The following is a 19,697-nucleotide window of genomic DNA, read 5'->3' as shown; positions in this document are numbered from 1 at the left end:
AAAAGGCAGTGTGCACACAGTCTGAATACAAGGTATGATGGATGGTTTTTAAATCCATGGATAATTTAAGAGCTATAAGAAGGCTGGCGCAGCTGGAAAGAAGGATATACAGAAGATTAAGAATGAGGAGGAGTAGGTCAGGAAAGGGTTCTGTATCATTACTAGGGGGTTAGATTTCCTTAATGGGAACCACTAAAAAATGTTAACCATTTAGAACAGTACAGAAATTACAGAATATAGCAAAAAATTCAGGCTTTGATTCTGTTAACATATATCACTTTTTTTTTTTCTTCCCAAGCCTGATTTTTAAGAAGATATTTAAGGATTAACCTAATTCACTCTGGTGTGAACTGCTAAATCCCACTGCCACCCGTTTCAGAAACAGGCTGGGAAAAGTGTGCTGCAGAGAACAAGGACTGGCTAGAAGTGAACAGTGTTTTAAAGAAAAAGATTTAATAGAGTGCTTTTTTTAATGTACATGCAAAGCACAGGAGAGTAGGAGAAACCTCAAAAGTAGGAAGAAGGGGTAAGGAAGCATCACAGAGAGATGACCACTGTCACTGTTTTCTTTTTCTTGTTATTCATTGGGTGAGGAGGGTGAACAGACACTACTTTAATCTTGAGGTTGCTTAAGATTACAGTATATACAATTTAGCCATTTTGGTCTTTATCTTTTTTTGGACACATTCTTTCTCAACAATTAATACTTTCATATGTACAAAAAGCAATCTCAAGTTATACTACTTACATACCTTTATAATTTCCATTTTAGACTCTACTTCATTATGAATTTCCAAAGTGTATAAAACACTTTTACTTTAGAAAGAAATTTCTGAATTAACTTACAGATATCAGGATCTTTGCTTTTCTTCGTTTTATTACTAAGAGTTATTTCAAATCTGTTGATGTCAGGAGGAAGATCACTAAAGAAGCACACGGGGAGAAAAAGAATTAAGAAAATGTCCTGGCATCAAACTATCTAATTCCTTTGTCTCTAGTATTGAATAAGCTCCCTATTTATTTTTGCTACTAACCCAATTCAAAGTGGTAGATTTAAAACTAGATTCAAAACAGGTTTATCATTTGGTACACAAGAATACAGACAAACAAATTACACTTTGCCTACCATCCTTAACTTCCCCAAGTAAATTGTGGAAACCCTTATAAATATTTTGTATGTGTATGTTAGTAAATGCTTTTGGATTTGTCACTATGAATAACTAGGTGAAAAACCACAGACACAGCACTTTACTAACAAAAGTGAACAGATAAGACAGAAAACAAATACAGGTACTATTAGAATGCCCGAGCCTGGCACCTTGTGACTGGTTTAGATACAGAGTTAAGAGAAAAAAAAAAGGGAAAGAAAATGCATCCTGGGAAAGAAGCTCATCTGATGAAAGAGAAAATAAGACTTACTCAAAGACAAACTCTTCTGACCACACAGGGTTTTGCCCTTCCCTTGCGTGAGTTTTTGCTACCTGGACGCTATTCAGGTAGATGTTACAATATGGATTAGTAAAATGTTTTACTGGGAGTTTATGGGCTTCTTCAATATGTAAAACAAGACTGCTGACCTAAAGAAAACACAAAAAGTATTACCCAAGATTTCAAGAAGTATGCATTAGGTTTCAAAGGCAATTATAAAAACCCAAAGTAGTGACTTATCCCCCTCTTTTTCAGGAAACATGACTTTCAGTTATGTTTTCCTTTTTAAGTGACACAGAATACAACATTCAGGCATTCAGCAAATTCTCACTTAAAAAATAAATATAATTGTATAAGTTGTTATTCCAATTATAGTCCTACAAAAATAATGAAATACACCTTTTTTACTATAAAATGATGATTCAGAGGAAATTTGAGAAGAGGATTCTTCATTAATTTAAGTAAATAACTGTCACCACCCAAAGCAAAATCTAACATACTATATAATGCTCCTCTAGAAGATTTTATTTCTATATAGAGTTCCACAGCTAGTAAATATTTAAAAAATACTGATTCTCCCTTCTCATTTTACACAAAAGGATACAGATCCAAAGCAGCCATTTTTCAGTTTTGATGCCAAAATTTAGATTCTGATTCCAAATTTCTAATATCAGGTTCTCTCTCCCTCTTGCCACCTACTATTTGTATGGCCTTGCACAAGTTAATTTCTATGAGCCTCTGCTTCCTCAGATGTAATATTAGGATAAAGTGTACATTGCAAGTTGTTGTAAAGATTAGAAATGATATGTATAAAAGCACAAGTGGAAAAGCTGGCACATAAATGTCCCTGGGGAGATTATCAGACTTCTGGCTACAGGGACCATAACAGAGTCATCTGAAAATAACCATTTATTCACTTATTGGTTAAACTGACCTAGCTTACTGGAAATTCCCATAAGTATTAATAAAACAAGAGCTACTTTAGTCACTGTAGCTATGCTTTTTGTACTATGCTTTTCTCAAAACTCCAAGAATGTTAAATTTACTTAACTCTTTTTCAATTATCTGGGGATAACTAGAAGAGAAAAACAAAGAAACGGAGGGTATACAGTTCTTTACATACCTAGAAGAAAAAAGAGAAAGCCTAGCTTTACTCTCTATAAATGAACATGTAGGACATGTTAAGGTTTCAAAAAAGATAGGATACTACCTGCAAGTGACATAATAGGTTTCAAAAGCAATTACTGTAAAAAACACTAAAGTTACCAGGATTACTACTTTCAGTCAGATGATTTTTTCAATGAGCACTTTTAGTTCTTTTTTGACACAGGCCAAAATAATTTTTTTAATGAAAAGAGTAATAGTGCCAAACAGAATAGTTTCTGTTGTTGTTGACTTGGCACTGGAACTTTAAGTAGAAGAAAAAAGTCCTTGGTATGGTATGTATTCAACAGATGGCATTCGGGACTAAGTACCCTACACAAGGCAGTGAAGAATCTGCCTGCAATGAAGGAGATATGGGTTCAATCCCTAGGTCAGGAAGACCTCCTGGAGAAGAAAATGGCAACCACTCCAGTATTCTTGCCTGGGAAATCTCATGGACAGAAAGCCTGGTGGGCTACAGTTCATGGGGTCATAAGAGTCAGACAAAACTTAGCAACTAAACAGCAACCCAGCAAGGATATAAGAATATTCTTCTTCATAAAGAAATAACTATTTCTCCTGCTGTTGAAGCCAAGTGGGAGCATGGCTTTAAAATGCCTGAAAAAAATTAACCTCTCTTAAGAAATCTGAAGTATTTGAAATGTTGCCCAAAATAGTTCAGAGAAATAAAGAGCAAAGTGATTAAGCAAAACACAATCACAAATCTGTGACAATCACAAATCAAAGAAAATAAAATTTCACCTGACGCAGGCGTTTATTAGATGTCCCTGGACTACTTTTCCTTAAGTTGCAAAATGCCTGCAGACCTTTCATCCAATCCTACAAAAAAGAATAACAGCATTTCAAAGAAATATACTATAGTTTATGCAGTTTCCAGTCATCAATTTGTGTTCTTCCTCAAAATTCAATAGTTCTTTCCTTCTCTACACTCAAGAGTATCCCGCACTTTAAATATATCTGTGCTCCAACAAAGTAAAAGAGTGACCAAGACAGTTATAATAATTCTGCAAAATATTGACTGTATTATTGCAGAATCTCTGAATTAATCTTGTGTCAATGAGTGATTGTTTAGTAGCCAAAAAATAAATATACATGTAGCTAAGCAGTTAAACTTGAGGCACCCTAAGGCAGAATTTAACTTGATACATTCTGTGAAAGGAACGCTGACTGCAAAACCAACCGATAATGTGATGACTGATTTGATGACTAGTTTTCTAATCTTTACCTTAGACCATGAAACGTATAAGGGGATCTGGGTGATTTATAAGCCTTTCAAATATTAATGTTAGATATAAAATATTGCAGCCTAATATTAAAACTAAGTTACAGATATATTCTCAAATGTTTAATACCCTACTACACTGGAGAAAAGAGAGAATAATTTTGGGTTTATAAATTAAATATCTGGCATACATGTTTCTAGTAAGCTCTGTACTATTGCTTCACTCAATTATGTCTTCAATGTGTTGGCTACTTCAGTGAATCTGAATTCTGTCAATGTTTAGAGTATGTCTTTTAATGGGCAAATTTAGACTAAATCAATTACCACAGCTTTTATAAAGAGAAGACAATAACCAGAGATCCTACAGGTCACCAAAGTAACAAAAATTTGGAATACCGTGGCATTTTTGGACTTTAAGGGGTACATGAAAACACGAAATACGGAAAGAGTATAGATAAATAAGAAAATGTTCTATTTATACATTATGTGAGACACCCAAAACATAATGAAATGTCATCAAGGTGTGTAACAAATCTCTAGAAAGACAGAACATGATAAAATAACTGAAAGACAGGATACTCAAGTTTAAGTTTCTTTCCTAACTCAATTTCTAACGATTAAAAAAAAAGTCAAAGTTACCAAGATATTATGAGCACTATTTTTGCAAATTAGGGATAAATACCCATGCTCAAACGGTAAAGAATCTGCCTGCAATGCAGGAGACCTGGGTTTGATCCCTGGATTGGGAAGATCCCCTGGAGAAGGTAATGAATACTCACCCCAGTATTGTTCCTGGAGAATCCCATGGACAGAGGGGCCTGGGAGGCTACCGTCCATGGGGTCACAAAGAGTCAGACTAATACTTTCACTTTTTTCACCCATGAAACAAGGTTTTATGTGTATTACAAGTATTCAATGAGTATTCAATTGTGCTATTTTTTCCATGACATGAAAAATGATATGCAATTATGACCCATAAAACACAATGGCTCATTCATCAAGTTTATTCTACAGCCAAACATATCTTCATAATTTATGAATCAGGAGCCCAAGCCAGGATCCAGAGTTTTAAGAGCATCTGTCTCATATCCAGAATTGGCAAATTATCTTCTTTTTTCAATGAAGTCACGTTCTTTCACCTCTAAACTACTTTCAGGTTCCTTCCATAGGGTATTAGCAGAAGAAAATACAGCCATATATCTACAAAATACCACTGAACACCCCAGAAATATTGTGGTTCAGAGAAATCAATGTATTTTTAAAAGATCTTTAAAAACATTTCTTCACATTACTTAAAATTTATTAAGTTTTAATAAAGGCACTGCACCTGGATCAATGGCTAATACTGAAAGAAAACATTATATCTAGACTTAGAAGAAAAATAGAAAAATTCCTCAAATTTTTCCTTGTGATGACTGAATTTCTATTTTTAGATACAGAGTTCAACCAGTGAAGAATAGCCAACGCTTATTGGCAAAACTAACTGACTTACCTTTTTGAGTATACTGAGAATATCTACAACCTTTCTTCAGAGAAGATTTTAAATGAGCATTCTCAATTGAGTCGAACATCATAAGAGTATTTTAAGGTCAATTTAAAATGGAATTTTCCCAATAACCCTTCACTGTGTTTTTTTTTGCATTTCTTTCAAAAATTTTTTTACACATGAAAGTTCTCATTGCTAGAAATAAAAGATGATTAGATTCCAGGCACCTTTTTTATCACCTTAAGTGCAATAGTTTTCTATTCTAGTTAAGAAAATATGGACTGAATAAAGGTTTATAGTAGTTGAAAAAACATTTAACTTACCTCTGCCTGTTCTGGAGTTTCTCCTGCAAAGTAGAAGATGTAATGTTCTTCACTAAAGTGCTGAACCACTATCTGGAAACAGTTTGGCCTTTAAAATACAAACAAAAAGTTAGTAGGAAGTTCAACAAAATGTACTGATTACAGCACTTATATCAACTTTAGAAAAAAACATATAATTATGTAATTTATACAAAATTAACAATTCATTTAGAGAAATAATCCATTGTACTAGATTACTAAAAAGAATATGTCAGCTGCATATATTTTAGAAAGCTTTCTATCTGTAATACTGAAATCTATCGAAGTTTAAAAATGTTTCAAAGTACTATGTAAATTATTTTAAAATAGAAAAGTTACAAGAAAATTGAAAACCTAAAACAAAATTGAAGCAGAAGTGCTAGAAGTGCATGTAGCTCATCTAAAGACTGAAACAAACAAAATGTTACTAAACTTGCAGCTTAAGGATGATACAGAATATACATTTCTATGTACTGTGGCTATCTCTCAGTAGATTATGGGTGATTTTAATTTTCTTCTTTATAACTTTATTTATTAAAAAAATTTTTTTAACAACTGGCCATTTTTCATGTTAAAATGGAAACATCAACAAGCTTATTTTGCGGCTCAAATGACCTAATAGTAGTGTACAATAAATATTAGTTCTTATCTTCCTATAAGTATGTACTGTACTACATATAATTCACCTAACAAGTAAATACAATATTAGTAGTTTACATATTTTTTGAAGATGTGTTGTTTTTCCAATTAGATTTGAAAGTTTTAAAAGGGCCTTCAAACTTTTGAAATTCAATAAGTGTTATTTGTATTTCTTGCCTTAACCAAAGAAATATCTTAGACCTTGGTGTCAGAAGGTCAAAGCAAAATACCCAGAGTGCAAGCTTAACATATGGATTAGAGATAAAAAACCATGTCTTCAATGCTTTAAGAATACCATAATACAGTGGAATATGTCAACTGAAAACTTCTGATTCTGAAAGTGGTTTGTACCGGATTAACCCTCCTGGATGGATAAAATATAAACCAAACAAAACACAACTGTATGAAGTCACTGGAGAACAATGAGGTGGCTAAGACTTGAAGGACCAAGATATAATGAAGTGAGAATGACATTCTCCACAACTGTTCTTTTCAAGGTGATTGCCAGTTCCTAAACTGTTTAGGGCAGGAAGCTGAGGTGATAAGCAGAAAGCATCTAAGAGGCTAAAAAGCTAACCAAGCACATTCAGAGTTTCACAGTGTTGGGAAAGACAAATGAGTTCAGGGCCTTTAAATGTGGAGGCTTTCTGTTGAGACCCCTAAAAGGCTACGCCTTCAGAATTAAGAGCAAATCAGAGATAAAACAGCCTTCACCAATACTTCCAGTTGACCCCTAGGCAGATCAATATGAACTACCCCTACTCTAACTTATCTGGCAGAAGAACAGTCCTCTCTGGAGGCAATAACATTATGTATAGCTTCTACAGTTTGTTACATACTATGTCCACTATTCAGTCAAACATAAGTTGACATTAGAGGAATCAGGATCAAATGACTGGAAAGCCGAAAGAAAAACAAATGAGAAAGACCTACATATAACACAGATGTTGAGGATAGATACAACTTCCAAATATTTTAATAGTAATTAAAAGGCTTTGAAAAAGATAATAGAAAAGAGAATTTTGTTACATAACTAGAAATATAAAAGACGACTCAAGTGGAAATTATAAAGCAGCAAATGTAATAAAAATAAGACCTCAACAAGTGCATTTTAGTACGGAAGAATAGTGAATTGAAAGACAAATCAAAGAAAATATCCAACCTGAGGCACATAAAGGAAAAAAATTACGAAAAGCATAGAGGAAACGGTTTCACAGACACATGGGACATAGTAAAAGGTATATAACATGTAACATGAATTCCAGAAGATTAAAGTGAATGTGGTAATAGGACTGTTTAAAAAGATACTAACAAAGAATTTTTCAAAACTGACAAGAGACATCAGGTCTTAAGAATAAAGAAGCTCTACAAACATAAAATTTTTAAAATATTTTTTTTACAGTAGGCACATATTGATTTAACTTTTGAAAATCTAAGATAAGGAAAGATCTCAAAGCTTCCAGAGAAAGATGAAATAAGTATACACATTGAAGGAAAAAAAAAATATCCATAATCTCTAAAAGAGAAACAATTAGAATGACAAAATGTTGGAAAGCAGAGACTCTTTACAAGGCTGAAAGAAAATAATCACCAAACCTAAAATGTAATATCCGTCAGAAACATCCTTCTTAAATAGATATGCCACAATAAAAGATTCAGCCTAAGAAAAGGTAAAGGTGCAAAACTCCCATGTAAATATTCAGTACAGCAATAACTCTCTGTATGACTGAAATGTCTTTCAACTTGTGCTTCTGAAACAGTTAATATTTAAAGTAAAGCAGTATTAAGAGTCAAAGTTTAATATAAAGAAACATTAGGGACATGTCAATAATACTAAAAAAAACCTGGAAAAACTACACAGCCACACAACTAAAGCACCGGAGAAAACAGCGGAATGGCAGTGCTGACCAGCATTCCCACACCACAGGCTGGGTGACAGGGCAGTCATCTCTCTGCTGTGGGCTGCCATGAACTTTCACATTAGACTCCACCCAAATGCTCAAGGTAAGTCAGTACACTGGGCTCTATGCTTACACAAAGCAAGAAATATTCAGTGACTTAATCTATTTGATAACACAACAAATACTGTAGTCTCAGGATTTTCAGTAGTTACTAGAGGAAATGTTCACTTCTCCTTTCTCTGGTACTGTCTGCCACCTTTGTGCTCATGAAGGAAGTGGCTCTGTGAGAAAAACCCAGTACACACAAAGTAAGGCAGAGTAGCAAGATTGAGAGGAAGCCAGAGGTCTGATCCTACTACATCTGAAGGCCAAGTTTTGTTAAGTGAGGGGAAAAAAATCTTAAATCCTATCTTACCCAGACTTTTTTTTTTTCCGATAGCTGTTTTCAAGAGATATTAAGAAGTGTTTGGGGCTGGGGGAAAGCAAGAGTATCAAGGTCAAATGAATTCATGAAATACTTCATAGTATTTTATGATGATTCACACAGTATTTCATGATGATTCACAGTATTTCATGTTGATCCACTCTTGATGATTCACAATACAAACATGGGCTACAACTTCAAAATGTCCCACTGTATGGAAAATTATTTGTTCAATTCAGCATCTCCCAAACCTATTTGACCACTTAAAAGATGCACTGTTAAATTTCAAATAATACTAATGTGATCTCCAAATACAATTTGGACAAAATGACAAGCCTGTACGTTCTACAGGTATTTCTCTTGAAGCTTTCCCAACTTAAATAGGAAAAACTGAAGTTGCCTAGTAGAGATGCCATCCTGCAGCAGAAAATAGACTGTTAAAAATTTGCTGTAATTATCTTCAAACACGCCTGTGTGCCTTACTCAGCCGCCCAGTCATGTCCGACTGTTGCCATCCCCATGGACTGTTCACCCACCAGGCTCCCCGTCCATGGGATTTTCAGGCAAGAATACTGGAGTAGATTGCCATTTCCTTCTCCAGGGGATCTTCCTGACCTAGGAGGCGAACCATCATCTCTTGTGTCTCCTGCATTGAGAGGCAGATTCTTTACCACTGGTGCCACCTGGGAAGCCCCCATAACAATACGTAATAAAACTGCTTACTAAGTATAACCAAAAACACTCTAGAATGGATTCATAACAGATAGTCCATCAGTCCATCTTATAAGTGATCAAATAGGTTTATTAATAATACTGATGGTGAAAGATAAAGAAAGGCTCTTATTATAAAAATCTAGATGGAATTAAGTGCTGAATTTGCCTTGTGATGTTCAGGATTTACTTCTATTTATTTTCTTAAAAACTGTGACATTAATGTAAGAAAAACAGTTTTAATTTCAAATCTGAAATACTCTCTCCTCTTTTCTATTGAAATAATTGTTTTTATACTACAGTTGTCACTCAACGTCAGCTTTCTTAGGAATCAAGTTAATAGTACAACTGAGTGATCTAGTACTATCATATGCATTGAGTTAACCAAGAATGATAAAATAGGAGAAAGGTGACAAGAATCAAAGTCATTCAAAAGATTGGCAGTAAATGCACTGCATGCAGAGTTAAGTCTTAATACAAGAGATCCATAGATTTCTATTGATATAGTGGAAGTAGAATTTTATGCATAAGTTAGTCTAAAAGAGAAAAACAAAAATTATCCTAGAAAGTAATTATGACATTTTCAGATGATTTTCAGGATCTCAAAATTGGTTTGCTATGCTTTGAAATGATCTGAACATACTATTTTATTATTAAAACAATTCCAAAAAGATATAGGAAACCAATTTCTTACCTGCCAAAGAGACTATCATGAACAACATAGACAGAACACACGCTGAGATCTATTAATCCTTTTGGTTTTGTAGCTCGTTTTTCACTTTCAAAATAAATAAGTTGGGCATCACTGCCCTCTAAGATAAAATATAAATTTTTCCACCTTTTTCCCTTTCCTGTTAAAGAAAAAACAAATTATTTTCCCTTAGCCAAATAATGAACTACAAAATCACTGACAGTAAAATCATAAAAATGATCATTGCTTAAAAAAAGTCAAATATATTTCATATTTCAAATTTTATTCCCGAAGCTTCAATAATACCAATCCTTACAAAATGAGAAAATGTCTGTAATCTATCTGTAGAAAAATATTTTGTTATATGCCTTGTTTTAATGAATCACAAGGTAAGTGACAAGGGGACCTTAACAGTGTATTTAGAAATTTCACTACAATAAATCATTAAAATTCTCGCTTAGCATTAATTCTTTTCTGGTCATAAGGGAAAAAAATCTCTTCTGCTAGTCATGTACCCCTCATCCCCCACATTTCTTAATGCCAAACTGAGGCAAATATATATAATAGGGACCTCAATACCATCAATGTGATAAATGTCAATAAGAATTTTCACTTAACAAAAGTATGGATAGACAGGTGACCAAGAGACCAAGAATGTCAACTTGTTAAATGCATAGCTCAATGATAAGATTTATGCCCAATACTTACAATGTTTAACAGCAAAATACTGAAGCTGAATCTTTAGTCTTAAAAGTTTACAATTACCTTTTTTTAGAAGATAACCTTTTTTAACAATATTTTTATAAAAGGCATCCTTTGTTTTACGACGAATTGTATTATAAATTTCCTTGCCATCCACTGCATCATTGAGTACTTGTTCTTGATCCTGAATTTTCAAAAATATTAAAATCACTTCATGAATTCTTGATGGAAATGAAGTAAATCTACTAAATTACCAACTTAAAAACCAGATTGTGCCTGTCTAGACATTTAAAAAAAAATTAATACCAAAATCTAAAATAATGTAACATATATATTAAGAGATTCTGCTTTCCAAAGAAATTTTCAAAAAGGTGCCCTTCCCATTTCTCAAGAACCATTTTTTAAAATACAGTTTTTTTGTGTGCTTATAGCAACACTGTTTTGAAAACATGCATTTGTCCCAGCATTAACTGATAGATTTGGACCAATTTGAGCATAAAGCAAATTCATGTTTGCTTATGCACAATTACATCCTCGAGAAACTCTGAGTGCAGAAAGCTGCACCCAGATGAAATGAGATGCCTAGGAATATGCAAAATACATCCCAAAAGCCTAACGGCCTCCCCAGATTCACTGAGTGTTATAAGCCATATCCATCCAGTCACATCTGGCATCCTAATGTGTCTGATTTCAGATAGTCCTCCTTGTACCACTTCCCACTGTTTACGACCCTTCTGATGTCCTCTTCCACATGAAATCTTCAGGCCTTTTTCAAGGCAAAGTGCCTTATTTATTGTACTACTTGATGCGAAAGTAATTGCTGTTTTTGCGTTGCTGAACTTGGCCATCTGATTTTGGAATACATTCTTAAATAAATGTGGTTATGTTATACATCATTTTAATGCATATTTCTCACTTTATGCTTTTTTGCTAATGACTTATTACTTGCTGTTTAGTTTTTAGACTATGGAAATGATGTTAAGACAAAAAGCAAATTCAGGCGATTTTTTTTACTTGAGTTCAAATGCATCGTAAAGCAGCAGAGAAAAGTCGCAACATAAACAACACATTTGGCCCAGGAACATGAACATAGAGGGCAGTGGTGGTTCAAGTGATTTTGCAAAGTAGGCCCTGAAGATGAAGAGCATAGTGGCCAGCCATCGTAAATCGACAACGACCAACTGAGAGCAATCATCAAAGCTGATCCTCTTACAACTACACGAGAAGTTGCTTAAGAACTCGTGTCAATCATTCTACGGTATTCAGCATCTGAAGCAAATTGGGAAAGGTGAAAAATCTCCATTAAGTGGGTGCCTCATAAACTGACCAAAACTCAAAAAAAATCATTTTGAAGTGTCATCTTGTCTTCTTCTACACAACAATGAACCATTTCTCTATCAGACTGTGATGTGCAACAAAAAGTGGATTTTATACAATTAGCTCAGTGGCTGGAGTGAGAAGAAGCTCCAAAACACTTCCCAAGTCAAACTAGCATCAAAAAGAGGTCATGGTCAGTATTTGGTTGTCTGCTGCTGGTCTGACCCACTACAGCTTTCTGTATCCTGGCAAAACCATTATATCTGAGAAGTATGCTCAGCAATTTGATGAGCTGCTCCAAAAACCGCAATGCCTACAGCTGGTTTTGGTCAACAGAAAGGGCCCAATTCTTCTCCACGAGAATGCCCAACTGCACATTTCACAACCAACACTTCAACAGTTGAACAAATTGGGCTATGAAGTTTTGCCTCATCCGCTATATTCACCTGACCTCCCGCCAAATGACTACCACTTCTTCAAGCATCTCTGACAACTTGGTGCAGGGAAAACACTTCCACAACCAGTAGGATGCAGAAAACGCTTTCCAAGAGCTTGCTGAATCCCGAAGTATGGTTTTAATGCTACAGGAATAAACAAACTTATTTATCAGTGGCAAAAATGTGTTGACTGTAATGGTTCCTACTTTGATTAATAAAGATGTATTTGAGCCTCGCTATGATGATTTAAAATTCATGGTCCAAACCCGTGATTACATTTGCCCCAACTTAAATATTTCTTACCCATTTAGCACACATAAAAACTCTGCTAATTGTTACTAGTTTCTTATCTCTGTGTGTTACTGATGACGCTTTTCAGTGCTGTACCCACAACTCCACCTTTCCCAGAGTCCTGTGGGGTTTACTGCATGATTTTATGACACTGAACTATAGGAAGGCATGAATCTTAACTGCTAAATCCCCACAACCTCCTATAATAGAAGAATTAGGATGTCAGGAAGAATATAAAGATAAAAGTGCCTTTATAATGATCTTCCCCAAAGAAGTCAATCTTCAATACTGCCATCTAGTCCAATGGACCCGATTTTAGTTTTTAGTTTCTTGTTTGAGCAGCTCTTATTACTTGCAAGAATTAATATTTTATGACTTTTTCTTAGAGATTCATGGATCCAGCTGAACATTTTATATCTAATATATGTTATAGAATTTTCATGAATCCTATTTTTTCCTACATCTTGAAACACTCTGCTATTTTATCATCCCAGGAACCATTTCATCATGACTCAACAATTATACTCAAGTATGCTGAAGAGAATGGCAAACCACGGCAAACGGACCAAATCTAGCCCACTGCCTATATTTGGACGTAGAGTTTTACTGGAACACAGCCATGGTCATTCTTTTACATACTGTGTGTTGCTGCTTCACTACAAAGGCAGAGTTTAAGTAACTGAGAAATCTAAAAATCTAAAATATATATTATCTGGTCCTGTACAGAAAAGTCTGCCAACCTTTGGCCCAGAGGCTGATGCAACAGTGAAATATATCAGCTCTATTGCATCACCTCTGGCACTTTTTACTGTGTTGCCAACTATTGCAGCATCTTTCAAAAAATATAAAAGGCCATCTTTGTTATCTGTTTATTAGATTTCACTGAGTGCAGATAAAAATTCAGAATTCTTAATTTTCCGCTCGTATTAGCAGAAAGAAAAAACTGAAAAAGATGTTTGATAATTATAAAAGGAATCAGATGATGAATGCAAAGCAACATCAATACTCTGTGATCTACTGTGATGATAAAATTGATTTTGATAAGCAAAGTCTCAGACTGTAATTCTTGATATGGTAATATCCTTGATGAATTTTCTCAAATTCAACAATGTGCTGAGTAAATGTTGTATTTCTAGGGAAACAAAGGAAACTCATTTACTGCATTCATTTAGTTAGTGATTCAATAGGAAGGACATCATGCAATAATTTGTGACAAGAAATCTAGATAAACCTGTTTCCTAACAGAAAATGAGGACTCTTAAAACTTATGATTTGCATCAAGATTTACTCAATATGGCTTATAAATGGACAAAGGTATTTTGTATTTAAAGGTTACTAGAAGGAAACATATAATGTAGAAATTTAAAAATTTTCACCATATTGATCATTCTAATTGATGCTTATAAACCTAAACATAAAAATATATTACACTTAAAGAAGACTGTACTATCCAACAAAATTACGAAACAAAGTGTTCCAAAGTATTACAGCTGATGTTGCAAGAACAAGAAAGAATCAAGCTAGAACGCAGCTGAAATATATTTAAAATCTAGAATCAGTACTGCATTTTGACAGTAAAAATGTGAAAGAACTAGAGGAATTATAAGCAAAAACTATTATAAAAGCTGTATCTGAAATTAGGGTTTACAAGATGGATATGATTCAGGTCCGTACGTGACAGTGGGTAACAGTTAGCTGCCTTCTGTTTCAGGAACAAGCCTTTATAACCAAGGCAATACAGAACAAAAATTGGGGTTTACTACATTTAAATTCTTATTAAATTTCTAATAAAGTTTTTTTTTGTACTAAACCTTCATTCTTACTCCTACAAATTATTCAGAAAATGACCAAGAAAATAAAAAATTTTAAAAGATACACTGCACCCAGATGATAGTGATAACTATGTCCCTAATTGTATAGATTTGTACTTATCAATCTTTATCACAGTAGTGATAATATTTACTCTTCAGTACAGAATGGGGCATATTTGTAGTCTACATGGTGGCTCAGTCAGTCAAGGCTGCCTGCAATGCAGGAGACCCAGGTTCGATCCCTGGGTCAGGAAGATCCCCTGAAGAAGGAAATGGCAACCCACTACAGTATTCTTGCCTGGAGAATTCCATGGACAGAGAAGCCTGGCAGGCTACAGTCCTTGGGGTCACAAAGAGTCGGACACTACTGAGCGACTTTCACTCACTCATTTAAGACATTACAACAGTGACATTTGGGTTTAATTACCTGATTTCAGGATTATATAAATCTTTCCTATTTAACATAAAGGCTGGTCATCTGATCTACACCACCTACATTGGAAGACACTATAGGCAGGGACAGAACTTCACATGCCAAGTTTTGCTAAGTTACTAAGTGTCAGGAGGGAAGGCTTCTCAGCCTCCTCTTTCTACAAAGTTCTGGAGAAGGAGTCTTATACATACCTCCTGAAGGGAAGCAGGTTATCTGATTGGTGAGAGTCTAACAACCACTGAAACAAGTTTTTGCACAGAGGTTAGGTGTGCAGGCTCCTACTTCAGCTGTAAATCCTGCTTTTCTCAGGTGATGGCTAAGAAAACTCATTTAATAAATGAATTCAATAAGAGTTCTTTGAGTGCCAGTGTTGTAGTTCTTGAGATGTATCAGTGAATAAATCAAAGATCCTTACCCTCAAGGAACTTACATTCCAATGATGGAAAGAGGTAATAAACATAATGAATAAGGAAACTGAATTGTATGTTAATAGGTGGTAAGTGCTCTACAGGGTAGGGCAAGTAGCAGCAATAAATAATATACAAATAGGTCTCAATTGAGAAGATAATATTTAAGCAAAATTTGAAAGAAGTAAAATAATGAGGTGAGTGGATATTTGAGGGAAAGTCATTTTGGGCAGAGTGAACAGCTGGAGCAAAAATCCTAATGCAGCAAAGATCCTGACATATTTTTTTTTTGAATAGAGAAGCCAGTGTGAGTGGAGATGAGAGCGAGAAAGATGGTAGGAAGAGTTCAGAGGACCACGGGACACTGCACTGGTGTCCTGGCCACTAGTGCAGGGACTCTGGCTTTTATTCTGGATGAAATGTAGACCACCTCTTAGTGTTAAACAGAGCCGTGAAATGCTCTGACACATTTTAAATGGATCCCTCTGACTGTGGTACAGTTTTAAAGGGGGGTTGGGGGCAGAAGTGGCTAGAAACAGAGATGACATTCTCTAATAATTAGAATCCTGCTGGGAAAGAAAGGTAAGTGTTGCATTTCTCAAACTTCTATTGGAACATGCTTTTACTCCAGGCCCAAAATATTTCTGGTGATGGTTAAATTCTATATATATTTTGAAGGCAGAGATGGCATGATGATCCTGACAGTTTGGATACAGAGTGTAAGAGACGAAAAGAAGAGTCAAGGATGACTTGATGCCTTAAGTAATTTACTTACCTTCTCTGGTCCCAGTTTTCCTATCTGTAAAATTACAGAATCAACCTCATCAAACTGTCTAAAAAGTTAAATAATACATGTAAGACAAGGTGTCTAAAATAGTGTTCAAAAGGCTCGTTTCTTCTAGTCCACCAAGCAAAAGACCACTGTGCTTTCTTTTTCACCATCTTACCCTGAGTAGGGGTACGCAGGGTCACCTTAGGGGGAATGAGCTGATTCTGTTAGCTAATCCCTTTTACAATAATAAAAAGACATTACTAGCCTTTGGGTTCTCTAAAAGAATCCTTCTGGGAAGGACAGGTAAGTGTTATGATTCTCAAATTTTTCTGTAAACTACTTTTACTCTAGGCCCAAAATGATTGACTTCAAATAGCATTTAACGATTTCTATGAAGTAATCAAATTGCTCTGTAATCAGCATCAGTTATTTCTGAAGTACTGAAAGCGTTATAGGCACTTTTGTAAATGATAATACTTGGAGGTTTGTTCAGTTATGAAACAGTAACACAAGAATAAGGCACAATGTATATCTGAAGTAAGTTTTAAAACTATCTTATAATTTTAGTATAAAAGCTTACTAAGTGTCAAATGCTACTTATTTTTCTAACTATAAAAAATTTAGTTAGAAAATTCTAATAAGACAAATTTAGGACAGGAAAAATGTGTGCATGACTTGTGAGCAAATAAAATTACTCAAACAGCCAATCTGAATTAGAATGCAGAATACAGCAACGGGAATGGCAGGATCCATCACTTGTAGGTAAAGGCACCTTTGATCCAGTAAAAAGAGCCTAGGCAGTGGCTTCTAGAAAGCACACACCATACTACGCAGACAAACGTCAGGCAAAGTCTTCCAGAACTGCCAACAAAAGCTGTGTGTGCGTGTTAGTCACTCAGTCGCATCTGACTCTCTGCGACCCCATGGACTGTGTGTGTGTGTGTTAGTCACTCAGTCGCATCTGACTCTCTGCGACCCCATGGACTGTAGCCTCTGTCCAGGGGATTCTCCAGGCAAGGATACTGGAGTGGGTTGCCATGCCCCCCTCCAGGGATCCTTCCGACCCAGGGATCAAACCCGGGTCTCCTACATTGCAGGCAGATTCTTTATCATCTGAGCCACCAGAGAAGCCCCAACAAAAGTGGTACATAATTGCTAACTACCGATATTAGGAAGATGTCAACAAGGAAGTAACACTTGAGATGTAAACTTGCAGGATTCAGAAAGCCAAAGAGGAAGAACCTGACATGGAGATCGCAACAAAGCACTGGAAACACAATACAAAACTGCCCTCATGAACTTTCCATCTATCAGGAAAGCATAAAGAAATGAAGCAAGATTATATTAAAATGTAGCAAGATGATTCTTAAATTTATATTAAGCATCAGAATTATGTTTCTCTCTTAATCAGCAATTAATAGTCGGCTATAACCATCAGAAACTAATTTGTTAGGAGGAAATAATGAGACGCTCAAGACACTACAAATCACTGTGGAAGTTTAGTGGGGACCCAAAACCCCTCAACAATCCTTTTTTACATCCCAGGAAATACACTACCCCCATTTTCCACATAGGAAAATTCTTAATCACTTTTTGAAGTACCTTTTACTTACCCTGCTACAACCCTTTACCCACTACACTTCAGGAAGCATGGGCAAGATACAGAAGCTAATCAATCACCTAGGCATTAAGCAACTAGCATTCAGCAGGAGCTCTCGTTCAAGGCCAGTCCTTCTTATGTTCTGGATTTCAGTCACTCTTGCCTTCTCTAGGACCTTGTACATGGGGTACTGCCACTACCCCATCCCTCACCCACCACTCACTTTCCTCAAGTACACACATGCTCAAAACTCTCTCACCATAAAAGTACGGGCAAATAAAGAAGCTACAAGTTTAAACCCCTTTTTTCCCTACATCATCTTCTAGCTACTATTTTTTATTTTCTTTACTTCCCAAGCTCACCTAGATAAACCTGGCTGTGATTTATCCTTGCTGTCTCCACCTTTGCCTCCAACAAACTCATTCCTTGACCCAGTGTAACTTGGCTTCTGTCCCCGCGACGCCTTCTACTCTCAAAAAGTCACCAAGGACCTCCTAATTATCTAGAATTAACATAAAAACTAAGAGATTCCCTTACAAAGATTCACTTTCCGAAAGAATCTGAATAATCAGCAGTTTTGAGTTTTATCCAATTTCAAATGCATGGATGTGTACATAACCGTATCACCAAAAAAAGCATTTTAAATTAAAAAGCTGATTACTGCAAAAAGAAAAACAACACTGACCTGCATGGGTACAGGTTCCTTAAGATAATACCCTTCAACAATTTGTTCTTTTCGATAGTGATCTATGATGTCCCCAATGCTGTTAAAATAAAAATTACTAACACTGACATAATTTGTCTCATAAAAATTGCAAGTCTTAAAAATACACACAAACCTTGTTAGCAAGGATTATCTGTTTGCGAGTTTTTTTCCAAAGTAAATAGCCAGAATATATTAATTGAATATATGATCATTACAGTCACATTACTTTAGAAAATCAAGAATGTTCCTAATATTGATTTACAGGTCAGAAATACTTGACTCAGAGGTTTCAATTTTCCACACACATACTCCAAGCATCACTATATGTGAGAAAAGGATTAAAAGTCCACTTTTTTTTTGTTTTTTTTTTTTTTAAATAAAAATATCTGAGAGATTGAGCAAGAAATGACAGACAAATCACATTTATTTAGCAAGTAGTGAGTTCAGGTTAAACTTAAGAATTTTTATCATCCAAATGATAAATTATCATTGATAATTTATCAAGTTATCATTTACATATTCTGCTTTTATAATAATAAGATGGAGTCATAAGACAAATAGCAGGTGGAAGCAGAAACAAAAAAGGGAGGGAGGGAGGGAGGAAGGAAGAAGGGAGTGGAGAGGGAAGGAGGAAGGAAGGAAGAGCAGGAGCTAATCTCATATGTAGGATTACAGCTACAGCAGGAAAGGCTTATTGATGATTTTGATAAAAATGTTATAAAATATTAATATTTCAAACATATTACCAATAAAAAACTGAAAATAAATGACATTATATAATGTATTTTAACACAAACTTTAACATGAGTTTTTCTAAGTGTAAAAATGTTTCTCTATAATCAGTCTGCCATTTTACTGTCCTACATATGTAAAACCTAGAATTTTAAACTTTCCTTTAATACACTAGGGGAAAGGATATTTTAGTGACAGCTAGGCAACATTTCTCAAAACATCTTGTTAATTTATCACTTTATTTTTTCATGTTTTTCCTACTGATCCAATAACTTTTATACACACACAGGTGTATATTTATATATAACTGGATATATATTCATCCCTTTTTTTCATAGTTCTTCCTACTGAAAGAATAGTTGAAATATATATATCTTTTATCTTTGGAGATATAAAGACAAATCTTTATATTTATCCCTGATGATAAAATATCTTTGCTATACCACAAAATTATTTCAAATTAAATATAAATAAAGTATAAT

The 19,697-nt window shown here is 34.9% G+C and overlaps 1 protein-coding gene across 1 annotated transcript in view; it reads right to left on the bottom strand.

Annotated features, from left to right (window-relative positions):
• Positions 1-19,697, bottom strand: part of RASA1 (RAS p21 protein activator 1) — a 112,762-nt gene that overhangs the window by 18,002 nt on the left and 75,063 nt on the right. The window contains exons 9-15 of the mRNA XM_043913552.1: positions 18,463-18,541; positions 10,773-10,893; positions 10,011-10,167; positions 5,624-5,711; positions 3,334-3,411; positions 1,420-1,577; positions 847-923 (exon numbers count right to left, since the gene is read on the bottom strand). Coding sequence (XP_043769487.1) covers positions 847-923; positions 1,420-1,577; positions 3,334-3,411; positions 5,624-5,711; positions 10,011-10,167; positions 10,773-10,893; positions 18,463-18,541 — 758 coding nt within the window. The remainder of the gene's footprint in view (positions 1-846; positions 924-1,419; positions 1,578-3,333; positions 3,412-5,623; positions 5,712-10,010; positions 10,168-10,772; positions 10,894-18,462; positions 18,542-19,697) is intronic.

Source organism: Cervus elaphus, chromosome 9 (assembly GCF_910594005.1).
Source record: "Cervus elaphus chromosome 9, mCerEla1.1, whole genome shotgun sequence".
Lineage (NCBI taxonomy): Eukaryota > Metazoa > Chordata > Mammalia > Artiodactyla > Cervidae > Cervus > Cervus elaphus.
Note: the sequence above shows the minus strand (reverse complement) of the source record. Positions and strands in the feature narration are given on the sequence as shown.